This window comes from Scyliorhinus canicula, chromosome 13 (genome assembly GCF_902713615.1).
Source record: "Scyliorhinus canicula chromosome 13, sScyCan1.1, whole genome shotgun sequence".
Taxonomy (NCBI): domain Eukaryota; kingdom Metazoa; phylum Chordata; class Chondrichthyes; order Carcharhiniformes; family Scyliorhinidae; genus Scyliorhinus; species Scyliorhinus canicula.
The window spans coordinates 150645799-150664406 of NC_052158.1; the positions used below are offsets into that span (position 1 = coordinate 150645799).

The following is an 18608-nucleotide window of genomic DNA, read 5'->3' on the forward strand; positions in this document are numbered from 1 at the left end:
GTCAGACCCACACTGAAAACTGACCTGTTTTCCTCACGGAATTTCAAGTTCTTTGCCAGAATAAAGCCAGTGGGAGTGGTTTACTCCGGTAGGGCAAGGATATTTCCAGCTGGGAACCGCCACGGGAGCACAGGGGTTAGCACTGTTGCTTCACAGCGCCAGGGTCCCAGGTTCGATTCCCGGCTTGGGTCACTGTCTGTGCGGGGTCTGCACATTCTCCCCGTGTCTGCGTGGGTTTCCTCCGGGTGCTCCGGTTTCCTCCCACAAATCCTGAAAGACGAGCTTGTTAGGTGAATTAGACATTCTGAATTCTCCCTCTGTGTACCCGAACAGGCGCCGGAATGTGGCGACCAGGGCATTTTCACGGTAACCTCATTGCAGTGTTAATGTAAGCCTACGTGTGAGAATAAAAATTATTATTATTATAAAGGGGGCCCCGAGCGAAGCACTGCATAGGGTCAACTCCACCGCCACGTGCGCAAGGCTCAGCCTGACGCAGCTAAAAGTGTACATAGAGCCCACTTAACAAGAACCCGTATGAGTAGGTTCTTCCCGAGGTGGAGGACGATGTGAACGGTTTCCAAGTAGGCCGGCCAACCACGCCCACATGTTCTGGTCTTGCCCCAGACGTGTGAGTACTGGACAGCCTTCTTCGAGGCTATGTCCAAAGTGGTGGGGGTGAGGGTGGAGCCATGCCCGATAGTGGCGGTCTTCGGGGTCTCGGACCAGCCAGATCTATTCCTGGGGAGGAGGGCGGACGCCCTTGCCTTTGCCTCCCTAATCGCCCGCCATAGATTCCTGGTTGGCTGGAGTTCAGCAGCACCACCCAAAGCTGCAGACTGGCTTGTCCCGACCATCTCGAATCTCTCCAAATGGAGAAAAAATCAAATTCACCATCCGAGAGGTCAGAACGAACATGGGAGCCTTCACGCGGATGGTCCGGTACTGTTTGTGGCCAACGAACAAGAGGAAGAATAGCCAGGTAGCCAAGAATCAGGGGAAAGTAGTCAAGAATCAGGGGACAGTAGCCAGTCATGAAATGGAGAGATAGACGGGGGGGGGGGGGGGGGGGGGAACAGCTAAACGAGGAAAGAAAGGTGAACCGGGTGGGGGGGGGTACAAGAAAGGAGAACCAGCGAGAAGGTGGGAGGGCGGCAGGGAAATGGGAGCGTAAGGAAGGCACGGGATACCAAAGCGAGCATGACATCTCCAGGAGCGGGGGACAAGGAAAATAAAGACGGAGGGTGGGAGGAGCAGCAGAAGCGGAGGCGAGCGCGAGACGGCAGCGAGATCCGTCAGGGAGAAGCAGGCATCAACAACACGAAACATAGCCAAGTATCGGACACTGTAATTATCTCCCCGGCACCCAATTGTATATTTGCCTCCCCAATCCCCCCTCCCCCCCCTCCCCCGCAAACTTACGTGTTGTAAATAGTTTTGGCCAGGTGTACAGAGCTGCCGCTGTCGAGCTGGTGCACAATACCCTACCAGTTATTCTATTTCATTTTTTAATGTATTTTTTTTACTATGTACTATTTTCTTCTCTGTGGTATGTTTGGGTGTGCCCTTCTCTTCTATATATGTGTATGTATATATATATATATATATATATATATATATGTTTCTTATCCTGTGTACATAACGGTAATTATATCTTGTTAAAAAACCCAATTAAAAAACATTTATAAAGGGGGCCCCGACCAGTGCAATGCAATGGCCCCCAGCCCACATAATGGCAGTCTCGGGGGCTGTCCCGCCAACCCCCCTTCCCCGAACACTTATTGCTGGCACAGCCGCCACCTCTATAAACATTATTCGCTGGCGCCAACCTGCAATGCCAACCTGTGCTTATTATTAATAATAATAATAATAATCTTTATTGTCACAAGTAGACTTACATTAACAAGGCAATAAAGTTACTGTGGAAAGACCCCCTCCCCCATGGGGGCTAAACTTACCTTTGCGCAATTGGGGAGGGTCGGGGGAAATCCCCTCGACTGATTCCGGTTTTTACAAACCTGTTGTCAACCTCGCTGACATGACGTCACATCGTTGAGGTACAAATACTCAGTGAGGGCGATCATGTCGCAGGGGGTGCTCAGTGAGTACATTAAAATGTATTTAAATGAGGTTGCTGCCTTTACTGGACGTTAACCTTGGTATGTCACCAGCGAGGGGCGTGGAAAATCAGAAAACACGTTTTCCCATTCTCGCGGGCTTTTGCCACCCGCGTCGCCATTCTCCCTGACAACAGATGGGGTTTAGAAATCATCATGTATTTTATATTAAGTTGTTGTTTTTCTTTTGTCTCTAATGATTTATTTTTTCCCCATATTCTGGTGTTCCAGCGAGGACAGTTACAGTGTGACCGATTACGCCATGAGGGATTTACTGCAGGTGGAACCCTGTGAGGCTGAGGAACTAAATCTATCTCCCATGAAGACAGCTCCTGGCATGTTGTATTCCCGGCAGAGTTCCTTCAATCACCTCTTTCGGCTCACCATGCTCAGTAATCATGCTGGAGAGAAGGTGGTGATGGTCTTTGGAGCAGAATCACCGTGAGTACCGTCCCCTCTGCATCTTAGTTTGTATCTCCGTCCCTCTGTGTTATAGTTTGTATCTCCGTCCCTCTGTGTTATAGTTTGTATCTCCGTCCCTCTGTCTTATTGTTTGTATCTCCGTCCCTCTGTCTTATTGTTTGTATCTCTGTCCCTCTGTCTTATAGTTTGTATCTCCGTCCCTCTGTCTTATTGTTTGTATCTCTGTCCCTCTGTCTTATTGTTTGTATCTCCGTCCCTCTGTCTTATTGTTTGTATCTCCGTCCCTCTGTCTTACTGTTTGTATCTCCGTCCCTCTGTGTTATAGTTTGTATCTCCGTCCCTCTGTGTTATTGTTTGTATCTCCGTCCCTCTGTGTTATAGTTTGTATCTCCGTCCCTCTGTGTTATAGTTTGTATCTCCGTCCCTCTGTGTTATAGTTTGTATCTCCGTCCCTCTGTGTTATTGTTTGTATCTCCGTCCCTCTGTGTTATTGTTTGTATCTCCGTCCCTCTGTCTTATTGTTTGTATCTCCGTCCCTCTGTCTTATTGTTTGTATCTCCGTCCCTCTGTCTTATTGTTTGTATCTCTGTCCCTCTGTGTTATAGTTTGTATCTCCGTCCCTCTGTCTTATTGTTTGTATCTCCGTCCCTCTGTGTTATTGTTTGTATCTCCGTCCCTCTGTCTTATTGTTTGTATCTCCGTCCCTCTGTGTTATTGTTTGTATCTCCGTCCCTCTGTGTTATTGTTTGTATCTCCGTCCCTCTGTGTTATTGTTTGTATCTCCGTCCCTCTGTCTTATTGTTTGTATCTCCGTCCCTCTGTCTTATAGTTTGTATCTCCGTCCCTCTGTCTTATTGTTTGTATCTCTGTCCCTCTGTGTTATAGTTTGTATCTCCGTCCCTCTGTCTTATTGTTTGTATCTCCCTCCCTCTGCATCTTACTTTGTAACTCCATCCCTCTGCATCTTAGTTTGTAACTGGGGATGGTTTAGCACAGTGGGCTAAACAGCTGGCTTGTCGTACAGAACACGGCAGCAACGCGGGTTCACTTCCCGTACCTGCCTCCCCGAACAGGTGGCAGAATGTGGCGACTAGGGGCTTTTCACAGTCACTTCATTGAAGCCTACTTGTGACAATAAATAATAAAAATTATTATTATTAATTCCGTCCATCCGCGTTTTAGTTTGTACCTCCCTCATCCTTAGTTTCAAGTCTCTCCATGGCTGCCTGCGTGTGTACACACGCCCCCCCCCCCGAACCCTCTCCCACCATCCCCACTTCCCTCCGGTCCTACAATTTATCAGAAGCTGTTTTTCTGAGACCTTCCTCTGTGACCAAGAGGCCTGTCCCGATATTTCCTCAATTGGCTCAGCCTGGTATGATTTCGACAATGCTCTGTGAAGCAACGGGGTGCATTTTACTGTGACAAAGATACCACCGCAATGCAATTGTAGTACACGGCAGTTATAAAGTAATGATAATAATCTTTATTACTGTCACAAGTAGGCTTACATTAACACTGCAATGAAGTTACTGTGAAAAGCCCCGAGTCGCCAAATTCCGGCGCCTGTTCGGGTACACAGAGGGAGAATTCAGAATGTCCAATTCACCTAACAACATGTATTTTGGGACTGGTGGGAGGAAACCGAAGCACCCGGAGGAACCCCACGCAGACACTGGGAGAGCGTGCTGACTCCGCACAGACAGTGACCCAAGCCGGGAATCGAACCTGTGACCCTGGCGCTGTGAAGCAACAGTGCTAACCACTGTGCTACCGTGCCGCCCAACGGACAGGGTGAAGCACAAGAGGAATCCCCGTTGCTGTAGAGACTTTAGAAAAGAAGGAAAGAATCTTGGGGCAAGGAAAGAGTTTGAGATTAGATGTGCTGCGGCTTATTCTGGGGCCCACATCTAAACTCAACAAGCCGTTTAAGCAGCGAGGGTACAGGTATCAATCAGCCATATTTTTTCCCCAGCCCAGTGAAAGGGAAGGGTGTCCACACAATGCCCTATCCCAACACCCAGCATATAATCATAGCAAGCTCCCACTAAGCGGGCAATGTTTCACACCATTCAATAAGATTTTCAGACCAGGGGCCATTTTTGTCACAAAATTACCTAAGTAGAGTTGTAGTGCAACTTTTTCTCTTTCAGTTTTCCACTTACCACCTGATAGTTCTTTGGCATAATGCAGACACATAATTTGGACAAATTCTGCTGCTGGAGGATCTAATACGTCCTGCTTCCTAAGTTTTAATTTTATTGCATGGGAAGGTCCTGGAAGTGCGAGTGGGGAAAACCAGACATCTGGAGCTTAAGTGGACAGGCCAAGCAATTGCGTGTGTCCTTAACAGATTTCGGTGGAAGGATTGCGAAATTAACTGTGCAAGGACTGAGAAGGAAGAATAATGTAAAATGGGCAAATTCAATGTCAAATCAAGGACACAAGGTATGAGAGAACAAATCATTTGAATGAAGAGAGAGAGGAAGATGATACAGAAAGGAGAAGTTAGAAAAAGAAATCAGAATCAACATTTTAAAATCGGCTAAAACAATTAATACCTGAAGGAATGAGCTCCAGACTTTCAATAGTTCATTTTTAGTGCTATGGAGGTTGATAGGGGGTAACCATCACAGTTTAAATGGACCTTGCGTTTTGTTGGAATCTATTGCGCAACCTGACCCTCTTGAACACATTTCAAGAGCGCGACAGACGGAGATAATATTTACACAAGGCACCTCAGGCAACAAATTGGTGTTTGACCTCACACCTTCATCTAGCCTGGTTTAAATAAGGGGGACTGACGTTAGTCTCACTGTTATTTAGACAACTAAAAAAGAGAGACTTTAAAGTTAAAACATTTAATTAAAGACACAAAAGGAAATTCATTGGATAGATTTATTCATGATCTCATGATATATATATATGATATGCTACAAATATTTGTGGAAGGGCTAAATGTTTTTTTATTTGTCCATGTGATGTGGGCATCGCTGGCTGGGCCAGCATTTATTGCCCATCCCTGAGGGCAATTAAGCATCAACCAGATTGAACCATAGAATTTACAGAGCAGAAGGAGGCCCTTCAGCCCATCGAGTCTGCACCAGCCCTTGGAAAGAGCACCCTACATAAGCCCAAACCTCCACCCTATCCTCGTCAGCTGTAGTTTTGGAGCCACATGTAGATCAGGCCAGGTAAGGATGACAGATATCCTTCCCTAAAGGACATTAGTGAACCAGATGGGGTTTTTTTTACATCAATTGACAATGGTTTCATGGTCACCTTTAGACTTTTATTCCAGATTTTTATTGAATACAAATTTTCCCATCTGCCAATGCGGGATTCGAACCCAGATCCCCAGCGCATGACTCATGGTCTCTGGATTACTTGCCCAGCAACAATAGCCCAACGCCACTGCCCCCCCCTGAAATTGAGGGCATCTGCAGCAAGAGAGCCAAAGCACATTTTTAAGTGACTCTTCTCCAGAGTGAGGGCAGAATATATTAAAACCCATTAAAAATGCAGCACTTGAAGGAAGAAATCCACTCGCCCGACTTTCCCCCAGAGGTTGGGGAGTAAAGTAAGCTTTTGTGAAAAGGCACCTAGTTACTCTTACCGAATAAACGGTGACAGTTCCTGGACATGGGGTAATCGAATCAGCTGTCGCTGGATTGGGAAGTGTGTGTGTGAGCTGCACAGCAAATTTCACAGCAGCATATGCACCGCATACTAAAGGCTTTGATCACCAAAAACCCATGTGTGGAATATAATGGAAGCGAAGCTGGACTGACATACATACATCAGCGACAAGGGATTCCCATTCAGTGTGTGATATAGCACCTTAACATAGGAAACTACCCGGGGCGGGAATTTCCATTCCCTGACGCCGATTTCATGATCAGCGATCGGACGGAGAATCCCTTTTTAGGTTGGGACGGCCTCAGGACGTCGCCTGAAGGCCCTCCCCCGATGCTCTAATCCCCCATGGGCCAAGTTCCCGACCACACGGGAGATGTATGGTCTCAGCGGACGGGAACCCGGTGTGGAGGCTGCAGACTATGACCAATGCCCGCCAACAGTCGGGTGGGAGCTGTGCTGCTGGCCGGGGGGGGGGGGGGGGGGGGGGGGGGGGGGGGGGCGTAAAACACCACGCATCCTCCAGACAAAGCCCCAGAGTCGGAGAATCCAGCCCCACCCCACCTCGCCTTTTCAGCAGCATTGTTATACATAATTTGATCTCAGGGTAGGTGACCAAAAGCTTGGTCAACGAGACAGATTTTAAGGAGCGGTTTAAAGAGAGGGGGCAAGGGAGGAAGAGGGAGATGGAGTGAACAATGGAGGGAATCCCAGAGCTTGGAGCCCAAGCAGCTGGAGGCGTGGGCGCCTGCAATTAAAATCAGGATGCACTGGAGGCCTGAATTGGAGGTTAGCTGACATCCCCTGCGGGTTGTTGGCTGCGGGAGGTCACAGAGATGGAGAGACCAATTCCAGTTTACAGTTTAGTGGCTCTCCCTATCTCAGTCACAGGATGGCATTCCTAATTTCCCAAAAGCCAGGCTTTTTAATTCACCTATGCCTCTGCCTCCTGTCGGGACAAAGGGCAGCAGGGGGAGATGGTGGCATAGTGGTAATGTCACTGGACTAGTAATTCCGAGATCCAGGCTCATGCTCTAGGGACATGGGTTCAAATCCCACCATGGAATTTAAATCCAGTTAGTAAAACCTTGAATTGAAAGCTAACCTCAGTAATGATGACCAATAAAACTATCATCGATTGTTGGAAAAACCCACCTGGTTCCCTAATGCTACTTTAGGGAAGGAAATCTGCCACCCTTACCCAGTCTGGCCTACATGTGACTCGAGACCCTCAGCAATGTTGGTGACCCCTGAAATGGCCTCGCAAACCACTCAGTTCAATGACAATTAGGGATGGCCTTGCCAGCGCCACCCACATCCCACGAAGGAGTAAAGGAAAGGGGCTGGATTCTCCGCTGTCGGGATTCACCGCTGCACCGGCAGTGTGCCCTCACCCGGGGATTTCCCGATATCCCACAATGGGAAACCCCATTGGCCGACTGGCGGGACGGAGAATTCCCAAGGAGAATCCCGCCCAAGGTGTACGAGAACACAGCCACTTCCAAGTTGCATACACCACCCCAAATTGGCCATATATTGGTCATTCCTTCTTTGACATTGGGTCCCAATCTTGCAACTCTCTACCCGCCAACATTATGGGAGGACCTTCACTATACTGACTGATTTCCCATGTAAAACACCACGGATCCTCCAGACACAGCCCCAGAATCGGTGACATAGAATGGGAGAAAGCAACCAATATGGGCTTCGTTGAAATCCACTATACAATTCTATGTAATTCTACACAAAGCAGCAGTTTAAGATTGAGACTCACCACCCAGCTCCTCTGGAGAAATTAGTAATGGGTAAAACGACAACGATCACCTGAGAACGAATGATGAAAACAGCTCACTGGTATATTTTATTTGCGTCAAGCACAACAAATGAAAGGGATTGTGACAACTGAAAGGTTCTGATGATCTAGGGCAGCCTGTGATGCCCCTGATTTCTTGACTACACTTTTTAAATAATTCCTTCATGGGATGGGAGGCTGGGGGAAGTCATAGGCTAGGCCAGCATTTGCTGCCCATCTCTCATTACTCTCTGACATCTTCCGTTTTCAACAATGGCTGGATTTCCAGACAAGCAGCACCTCACGTCGCGAGGAGCTCCCTTTCCGCTCATCAGGGTTCGAGTGATCTTCAGACAAGTTAGAGAGGGGTGGGGGGGGGGGGAGTTGGGCCGCTGCCCTGGACAATTCGCTCTGTGGCTTTAGTGAGAACGCTCGGTATCACTGCAGAACAGTGCTCCAGTATTCAATTCCCACAACACTCAGATTCTTATCATTTCATCTGCGCAGGAAATGAACATTTTGTTGTGGATGCTCCCAATTTCCTGAGGGCAGCCATTTGCTGACTTGGCGAGAGGCCTTCGACACCAGGCAGCAGTTTGCTGCAATGCCATGGAAACCAAGACATCCTGTTTAATTTTTCTTCACCAGGAGACAGGGATGCTCATTGACTCACAAGAGAAAACCCTTCATGTTTAATCACTAATTGAAGCGGCTCATTTATGAAGCAATGAAGGGATGAATTCAGGCTGTGCCCTTGGGGGTGAAGTTGCGTCTTCCAATATTAGCAACAAATTTGTTTGCATGAATTTCTCCTTTATTTAAAACGACTTTGTTAAACCGTGCGCAGGACAATTTTCTGAGTTTCTGTTATTAATATTGTGCAGCACAGTTGCAATCTGTGTGAAATTGACTTTCGATGCCATCTCGGTGGCAGATATTAGAGCTACTCTACTTACTACATGAGGACCTTAAAACTCTCTCATTGAAAAGACGTTATCCTTACAGCACCTGATGTACTTGTTCTTCAGTAATAGTGCTCCAGGTAATAATAATAATCGCTTATTGTCACAAGTAGGTTTCAATGAAGTTACCGTGAAAAGCCCTTAGTCGCCACATTCTGGCGCCTGTTTGGGGAGGCCGATACGGGATATCAACTGGTAGGGTCAAAATTGGGTACTAGGATTAAGGGCCCTCCACAAATTGATCCTCAGGCCTCATCTCAATGATCAGGATGTGTAGTGAGCTGCCAGGGATGCCCCTTGCCCAGACGCAACTCGCTAATGTAACCTGCAGAAAGTTCTCCCTCCTCAACTCCATGTTAACAGTAAGTTAAAACAAATTTATTTGCCTGTTACCTTGGCCTCTGGTGATCCCTTTAAGATTAGACCTCTGTAGAACTCGGATTCATAACAAAGAGCTCCATACTTGCACATTCTCCGTGTAGTTTCTGGTGAATATCACAGAGCAGGTCTGAATCTGGTGCAGGATTCTGTTTGCCATACTTTCAGATGGCTGCCAGACGTATGTAACGTCCCCTAAATGATTGTACGCTATTCACCTCAAGCACTTCATGTGGTAGTTGATCCGAACCACAATCTTGCTAAAGATATTCCTCCTGAATTCTCTATGGGATTTGCTGATGGCGATCTGACATATATGCGCCCTGATTTTGGTCTCAGTCTGAACGTGGAAACATCTTCTCGGCATCCACCCAATCAGACGCTTTCACGATCTTGCAGACCTGCATCAGACCTACCTGTGTCCTTTCTCTTCTGCCCTCCCTCTGCATGTTCTTCATGGTGTTGCAGTTTATTAAACTCTCATGTACAGTTGTGGATTTCAGATTGTTGAAGCTGAGTGGTCTCCAAGGGCAGTTAAATTGTTTCCAACTTGTGCAAAGACAGATGTGACCCAACAAGGAATGACTGCTGCTTTTTTAACAAGGTCACGCAAGCTCTCAGCTCGCACCGGCGCCAGAGGATTCTGGATGCCTCTTGGCGATCCACACTCAGCATCCAGGCTTTGGCGCAGACGTTCACAGTGGGGTTGCTGGAAAACTTATGAAATGAAATGAAATGAAAATCGCTTATTGTCATGAGTCGGCTTCAAATGAGGTTACTGTGAAAAGCCCTAGGCGCCACATTCCGGCGCCTGTTCGGGGAGGCTGTTACGGGAATCGAACCGTGCTGCTGGCCTGCCTTGGTCTGCTTTCAAAGCCAGCGATTTAGCCCGGTGCTAAACAGCCCCTACAAACTGGATATCAAAAGACAAATCCATTTCTTCCTACATGTAGGATCACAGAGTGACACAGCACAGGAAGAGGTCCAATATGTCCATGTTGGCTCTTTTGGAGAGCTGGCCCATCAGTCCCATTTCCCGTCTCTTTCCCAGAACCCAGTAAGTGATCTTTCCATCGAGTCTTTATCCAGATCCATTTTCAAAGTTTCCAGTGAATCGGATTCCGCCGCCCTTTCAGGATTGAAGAATTCTCCTCAACTCTTGCTCTGGGTCTTTTGCCGATTCCCTAAAATGAGTGTCATCTGTTTGATAATCCTCCTTCCATGAGAAACAGCCAAGGAGAGGGTGTAGCCCAAAACGCAGGACCTAAATGTAGGGCCACTCTCCCTACCCTAAGCTATACTTAATGTTCTGTTGGCATTGGCTATAGTTCCAGTTTCTGCACCAACGACAATATAACCAGAGATAAGGACATTGAATTTTACACAAAATTTCAAGTCGATGTCGCGGTATAACGGCCAGGACTCTCACCTGTGAGGATTGTGATTCCAAACCCTAACCTTGAGACTTGTAGGCATAAACTAGTCTCACAATCCAGCGTGGCACTGAAGGGGCGCTGCATTGAAGCGCCGTCTCTTCGATGAGATGTGAAGTCCGTGTCCCGTCTACCTCCACGGACGGACATAAAATACTCCACGGCAGTCTTTCGGAGACGGGAAATCACACAGGGTCCATGGGAGAACGTTTATTCCTCAATCAAAATCACTAGCTTATCTGGTCATTATCAGGTTGCTGCTTCTGGGATCATTCTGTGCACATATTGGCTGCTGCGATTCCTCCATCAGTCATTGACCGTACGTGCTTTGGGGACGCCCTGACATTGTGAAAGGAACTGTGTCATTGTACGTAGGAGATGGGGAAAATATTGGGGTTGAACATTTTAATGCAGAATCCTGAACAAACACAAAAGCTTCAACATGACAGCCCTGTTAGTAATTAATGAAGAGAGTGAGGCGATAAGGTGCAGTTTCAGAGTGAGCTCCAAGTACTTCTGATACATAGCGTGACAGAATATGCACTCAGTCCCACAGCAGGGGGAGCCTCTTATGGAAATCAGTGAATGAAGAATGGCTGAATGCCCAGGATTGACAGAGGAGCTCAAATAATTCATTCAGCCATCTCTGTACAACCCATGGGCTTCACAATCAGCTTTTATGTCATCCAGCACTGAACATTCAATCCTCTCTCAGTGTATTTGTGATCAAATCACACGCTAACACTGAATTAACTTTTGCTGTTGCCTGGCGCAAAGCAGTAGCAGAGATACTGTCAAAAAAAGTGTCTGCCCATCTTGTGTGCATGTGAATTAACCATTGTATATCTCAGCTCAGGTCTTGGGGAATGAAATGAAATGAAAATCGCTTATTGTCACAAGTAGGCTTCAAATAAAGTTACTGTGAAAAGCCCCTAGTCGCCACATTCCGGCGCCTGTTCGGGGAGGCTGGTACGGGAATTGAACCGTGCTGCTGGCCTTCTTTCAAAGCCAGCGATTTAGCCCTGTGCTAAACCAGCTGAGCTAACAACACTGCTGTTCCCACATTTGCTTGTCTGACATGTAACCCAACGGCCCGTGAACTGCAGGGGCAGATTTCCCCCACACACGCTCTGCCCGTGGATCTTTCAGCTGTTGTGCACGCAGGAGCAATGGAGAAAGGATTACGCGCAGTTAAATTTATAATTTGTTAAGATCCTTGTGTGCTCACAAGTTAAAACGTAGTAGCTACGCTGCACGCAAATAAGCAGCTCGCCGCGGCGCAGCGTGGCCGATAGCAGCCGGCAGACCCCACACCCACGATCTACCCGGCACGCAACACCTCTCGTAATCCAACGCGATCTCACGGACGTTGCAATATGAATCCCGCCCATTGTGGGTGGGATCACTTTTTAGCAGATCTGCATATTAGAGCGAGACAGCTAGCCTCACTTTAATGTGCAGATTCTGGAGCTACCCAAGGTGTGGGATCAATTGCCCTTGTCTTGAAGACCTTGGGTGAGTGCTATTTAGTACTGGTCTCCACAAATGGGAACCGCATGGAATGGCACTCCTGGGGCTTCCCAGGGGATTGAAGGTCTCCAGGTACATGTCCTTTGGGCAGGATGGTACCCTGGCACTGCTGGTACCACATGGACTCCCTGGCACTGACAGTAATCTAGCATTTGTATACTGGTGATCAGGCTGGGGGTGGCCTGCCTGGGTGTGTGGGGGAGGACCCTCAGTGTATTGGGGCTTGGAAGATGTTGGGGGTCACATTGAAGGCCTCAGAGATTGGGGCACCATTTTAAAATGACCTCTCGATCTCTTGCTATACTGAGGTTTCTGGTGAGCAGAACTCCTCGGTGTTGAAAACTGGCCTATGTGCGGCTTCGGCCACGCGTTACCTGCTGAGTCCCCATATTTAACACAAATGCCGTTTTATGGCTTTGTGATTCTTGATGCTGCAAGTGCTGGGAAACACATGGCTAAACGCACCAGCTATGGGACTTTGTTCCCATTTAGTTGAATCGCGTTAAATCTGTATAAAACCATAGTAAGACCACAAAGAAATACAGGGGCGGGATTCTCCGCGCCCCCCCCCCCCCCCCCCCCCCCCCGGGTCGATTCTCCGAATTCCCGCCGCTGTCAACCCTGTCCCGCTGGTGTGGATCAAACCACCTACCTTACCGGCGGGAGCAGGCGGCGCGGGCAGGCTCCGGGGTCCTGGGGGAGGCCTGGCCCGCGATTGGGGCCCACCGAACGGCGGGCGGGCCTGTGCCGTGGGGGCACTCTTTTCCTTCCGCCTTTGCCATGGTCTTCACCATGGCGGAGGCGGAAGTGACCCCCTCCCCTGCGCATGCGAGGGGATGATGACAGCAGCCGCTGACGCTCTGGTGCATGCGCGGACTACCGCCGGCCGGCGAAGTCCTTTTGGCCCCGGCTGGCATGGCACCAAAGGCCATCCACGCCAGTCAGAGGAGGACCAACCACACCAGCGGGATGGACAACAAATCCAGCGACCTCCTGCCCACATCCCTTGAATGAATGATAAAGAACAAAATGAGACCATTTGCCGCATCGTACTTTTCCCATCTCTTTGAAAGACCTGTCCAATGATTCCCATCCTCGCTGCTCTTGCCCCGAATCCCCGCAATTGCTTCCTTTTCAAGAATTTATCAGATTTAACTCTGCAAGTTGCTATTGTATCTACAGCCATGAGAGGTTGGACAGCGCATTACAGGTCATAACAACCTGCCTTAGCCACAAAGTCCACATAGTTGAATAAATGATGGGGGGCTGGTTTCTCCGGCCTCGTCTGTGGCGGGATCTGTGGCGAGCAAGTAGGAAAAATTTGGCCTTCCGGCAAAACTCCATGCACTGTCAACGGCAGCGGAAAATCCCAGCCCCCATCGAGGAGGGAAGGTTTCAGCCACTGTTGTGGCGGAGACTCGCACATGCTTCCCCTGGTTATCAGGCGAGCCACATCCCCAGTACATAGCCAATGGTTGCAGGAGTGATAGGGAGATGGTAGTGTAGTAACAATGTCCCTGGACCAGTAGCCCAGAGGGCAGACTGATTCTCTGGAGAATAAAAGCAAAATATCCTCTGAAGAAGACTCAAACGGACTCGAAACGCTAACTCGGATTCTCTCGGGTGCAGCCAGAGCTGCTGAGTTTTTCCAGCATCTTCTGTTTTTTTTATCCTCTGGGATCGTGGGTTCAAATCCCACCACGGCAGCTGATGGAATTTAAACTCAACTCATAAATCTGGAGATGAAACCCAATCTCAGTCATGGTGACCACAGCAATGGTCATCGATTCACATATTTGTAAAAAAAATAACCATCTGGTTCATTAATGCCCTGCAGGGAAGGAGGTCTGCCGGCCTGACCCGGTCTGCCCTACACGCCACTCCAGACCCGCTGCAATGTGGTGGACGTGCAACTGCCTGCCGGAATTTGTTCAGTTCAAGCACAATTAAGGATTGGGTGACGCACAGTGGTTAGCACTGTTGCTTCACAGCGCCAGGGTCCCAGGTTCGATTCCCGGTTTGGGTCACTGTCTGTGCTCCGGTTTCCTCCAGCAAATCCTGAAAGATGTGCTTGTTGGGTAATTTGGACATTCTAAATTCTCCGTCCGTGTACCCGAACAGGCACCGGAGTGTGGCGACTAGGGGCTTTTCACAGTAACTTCATTGCAGTGTTAATGCAATCCTACTTGTACAATAGAGATTATTATTATTTTACGTACCGCGGTAATAGTGTGCAGCCCAATCAGCGATGGCCTATCAGCAATGGCCTCCGTGCCATGCATTGTTGGCAACATCTCCAGCACCCGTAACCTTTGGGACTCCTCCAATCGGCAATGCACTCACTGGAATGAGTGGGCAGCATGGTAGCACAGTGGGTAGCACTGTTGCTTCACAGTTCCAGGATTGCAGGTTCGATTTCCGGCTTGGGTCACTGTCTGTGCGGAGTCTGCACGTTCTCCCCATGTCTGTGTAGGTTTCCTCCGGGTGTTCCGGTTTCCTCCCACAAGTCCCGAACGACGAGCTTGTTAGGTGAATTGGACATTCTGAATTCTCCCTCTGTGTACCCGAACAGGCGCCGGAATGTGGTGACTAGGGGCTTTTCACAGTAACTTCACTGTAGTGTTAATGTAATCCTACTTGTACAATACAGATTATTATTATTATACTGACCTTCCCAGTGATGCCCACAACCCATGAAAGAATAAATTTGGGAAAAGGAGAGCAGAAAGGGAATATGAAAGGTAATGGGAAAATAATCACTGGAAGGAACTGAGGCAAAGGGCGGATGGGACATTGAGTATTATACATGGTGTAAATCCTGTGCAGTTAACAGAATCAACAACTTTCCTTGAGGAAGTTAAACTGTCGTTTAATACAATATTATGTGGGATGGCAAACGGGTTTCACCTAACCATTGAAAACTGGACTGATTGGCGATAGGCCCAGGTAAAGGTTATCAAGTGCGACTACTTGAAAGGTCACTTGGGAAGGAGTGGAATCTCATTTGTCTTTGTTGGTTCTTGATGCAGGAGCGACTGTGCACGTTGGTTCACTGCCCTGGGACAGAAGAGCGCTGAGAGACAACACCCAGACAGGACAAGTAAGTATGCGGCCAACATCGTGGGATGGAGCAGAGGTTGGGAGGGGGAGGGGCGCGGGGTTCGGGACGGGAGAAAGAGGAGAATAATCACGGCGAAGGAGCCAGCCATGCCTGCTACTGTGCTGCCCCCAGCTGGACACCAGGCCAGGTTACAGCATAGCATTCCCACCAGTCACCCACTGTCCGGGGAATGGATGACATTTCTTCACCAGAACCGACTGCAATCGGGTAACGCACAAGGGTGGGTGGGGGGGGGGGGGGGGGGGGGGGGGGGGGGGCTCTGATCACACACATATCGCAGAGCAAACCAGAAAAAGGGGCTAGGAAATCCTGGAGCCCTTCAAATCTGCACAATAGTGATGTTTCCTTTTACATATTTTTAAAAGTATTTTTATTGAGACAAGAATTTCATTTGTGACATACAGAGCTTACAAAGCAACATGAAAACAAAAAAAGGATATTGATAGAGTGCAATGTTAGTGAAAATGAAGGAAGAGAGAGCAAAGACAAAACCGACCGATACCTAAGGGAGACCCACGAGCTCCTGTGGGAGGGGGAAGACATCCAGTTGTGTCCCCTTGAGATCTATGTACAGGGGTGGGGGCTCCTGCTGGCGAGCCCACGGTGATGGGCCCCCACCACCGCTTCGTTTTGCCGCCCATCCTCACTGTCCCCTGACACTGAGCCATACACGAGAGGGGGGGGTTTGTTTGGCGTTAGCCTGGCCCGGTTCAGTCTCACCGCTGTGGTCGCTTCTGGTTACCCTCTCGCCCTTTGTCTCTTCCAGTTCCCCTTTCCGGTGTTCCCTCTCTGGCACTCTTCCCCCACCCCCCACACACTCTGTCCTCCTACCCTTCTGCTCTCACTTCCATTGTCTCCCCTCTCCCCAGCTCCCCCCACCCCCTTTGCTTGCCAGTCACGAACAGGCCTTGGAACAGGCTGGTGAATGGCCTCCACGTGTTGTGGAAGCTTTCCTCCAGTCCCCGAATTATGTATTTTATCTTCGCCAATTTGACGAACTCTGCTAGATCAGCCAGCCAGTCTGCCAGTTGGGTGGTGCTGCCGATCGCCAGTCGAGCAGGAGTCTTCGGCGGGCGATCAGGGAGGCAAAGGCTAGAGCATCTGCCCCTCTCCCCATGAAGAGCGGCGGCTGCTCCGAAGACCGCCACTAGTGGGCATCGCTCCACCTTCACAACCTTGAACATGGCCTCAACAAAAGTCAACGAAAGTCATCCAGTACCCAACAAGCCTGGGGCAAGACCAGAACATATGGTTGGCACCACGGCACCATTCGCATTTGTCCTCCACCTCTAGTAAGAACCCGTTCATTTGTGTTCTGATTAAGTGCGCCCTGTGCACCGCCTTTAGATGCGTCAGGCTCAGCCTTGCGCATGTGGAGGTGGAGTTCGCTCTGTGTTTGTTTGCGATCCAGAGTCCTCCCACTATCTCCTTGCCCAGTTGCTCCTCCCATTTGTCCCGTATCTCATCAAGGGGTATCTGTCCAGCATCCATCTGTATGTGTCCGCACAGTTGCCGTCCCCTAGTTCGCCCACGCTCTGTCCGTAGTGAGTGTTCTGGTATCTGAGGGAACGTCCACGTTTTGGTTCCGTACCGATAGTATCCCTTCTCCCTGTCTCCGTCTTTTGAAGGAGGCATCCAACTACGCGGGGATGAATCTATGGTTTTTGCAGATGGGGTCATGATGGACATCATGGTCAGACCAAAGTGGTGCCATAGTTGGCTCCACGTCCTCAACGTGACAATGACCACTGGGCTTTTTGAGTATCTGGCTGGGAGAGGAGTGGGGGTGTGGCCTGGCCAGTGCTCTGAGGGATGTCCCCATACAGGAACTCTCCTCCACCTTAACCCAGTCCGCCCCGGTCCAGTGATCCATCTCCGTACCCTCTCTGCTGTGACCGTCCTCGGTACAATTTTCCTTTTACATATTGTACAGCATTGAAACAAGCCCTTCGGCCCAGCAGGTCTATCTTTATCTGAACAATTTCACATCTGCTCCCAATTTGGTTCTTCTTCTTCTCTGGTCTGGGTTACTTTTGGGTTTTCAGGCAGCAGGCATTTAGCCATTCACATCTCCACCAGACACATCCTTTTGTTATCTCATCGCCGCGCTCTTTTACCTTGCACCATCATTCCTTCTGTCAGTGAATCTCTCCTGCCTTCCACTCTATCACAGGCCCTGCCTTTCCATTTCCCCCCTTCCTATCACAGCCCCTCCACTTGTTTAAAACCCTTACATGTCCAGAGTTACCAAGTTGCCTCAAAAGGGGCTTCTGCCTGCGCTCTTCACTAGTTCTTATTTAACTTACACCTCCGGTGCCCTCAGTCTCCACACTCCCAGGGCAACTGGTGGCAATGATGACGCTCCGAGAGCTGCCAAAACCAAATTGGACAGCGGATCTGGAGACAGCCAATTAGGAGGCCGACAATCAGCAGGTAGATCCTGCTCACCACAAGTGCAGACAGACATCGGACTTCCGTTCCAACCCAACATCAGCTCCCGACGCCCCGTGCTGAAATTCAGCACATTAACTCTGTTTGTCTCTCCTTCGGAATCTGAGTATTTCCAGGAGTTGTCTCCTTTTATCTCAGATTTCCGTGTTTTCCTCTGGGGGAGAGAAGTTATTTTTTCTGAATCCCATGTTGGATTTAATCACGACTATCTTTTCTTTCGATTCTTTCAGGGAATGTGGGTGTGGCTGGCTTCTGCTGCTTGTTTGTGTCAGCAACACAGGCCAGCATCCACATTCTGCCAACATTTTAATAAATGCCAGTAACAATGTGTCAATGACCAGATTATCTGCTTTTTTTTTGTGACGTCGATTGAGGGATCGATATTGGCCAGGACTTTGGGCATCATTCCTTGCCTCCTCTTCAAAATATTGCTGTTTGATCTTTCAAATCGACCTGAGCAAGCACTCAGTTCAACACCTCGTCCTCTGCCAATGCCGCACTCCCTCAGTACAGCACTGGAGCGTCAGCGGAGGTTTCACATTTCAATCCCTGGAGTGGGACTTGAACCCAGGACCTTGTGGCAGAGGCTTGCTCCCAACTGACCACAGGTTGGACCGGCATTTATTGGCCATCCCTAATTGCCCTGAGGTGGTAATGATCATTGCTCGAGCAGCACTTGTCCTGGAAATTGAAGAGTATTCCGTCACACTCCTGACTTGTACCTTGTACATAGACAGGCATTGGGACTAGTTTATTATATTATGG

At 49.0% G+C, this 18608-nt stretch overlaps 1 protein-coding gene across 6 annotated transcripts in view; it reads left to right on the forward strand.

Moving 5' to 3' along the window:
• The window catches only part of LOC119976102 (rho guanine nucleotide exchange factor 26-like), a 233576-nt gene that overhangs the window by 201431 nt on the left and 13537 nt on the right, over positions 1–18608 (forward strand). For all 6 annotated transcript variants that reach the window (XM_038816267.1, XM_038816268.1, XM_038816266.1 and 3 more), the window contains 2 exons: positions 2349–2558; positions 15301–15371. In XM_038816267.1, coding sequence (XP_038672195.1) covers positions 2349–2558; positions 15301–15371 — 281 coding nt within the window. The remainder of the gene's footprint in view (positions 1–2348; positions 2559–15300; positions 15372–18608) is intronic.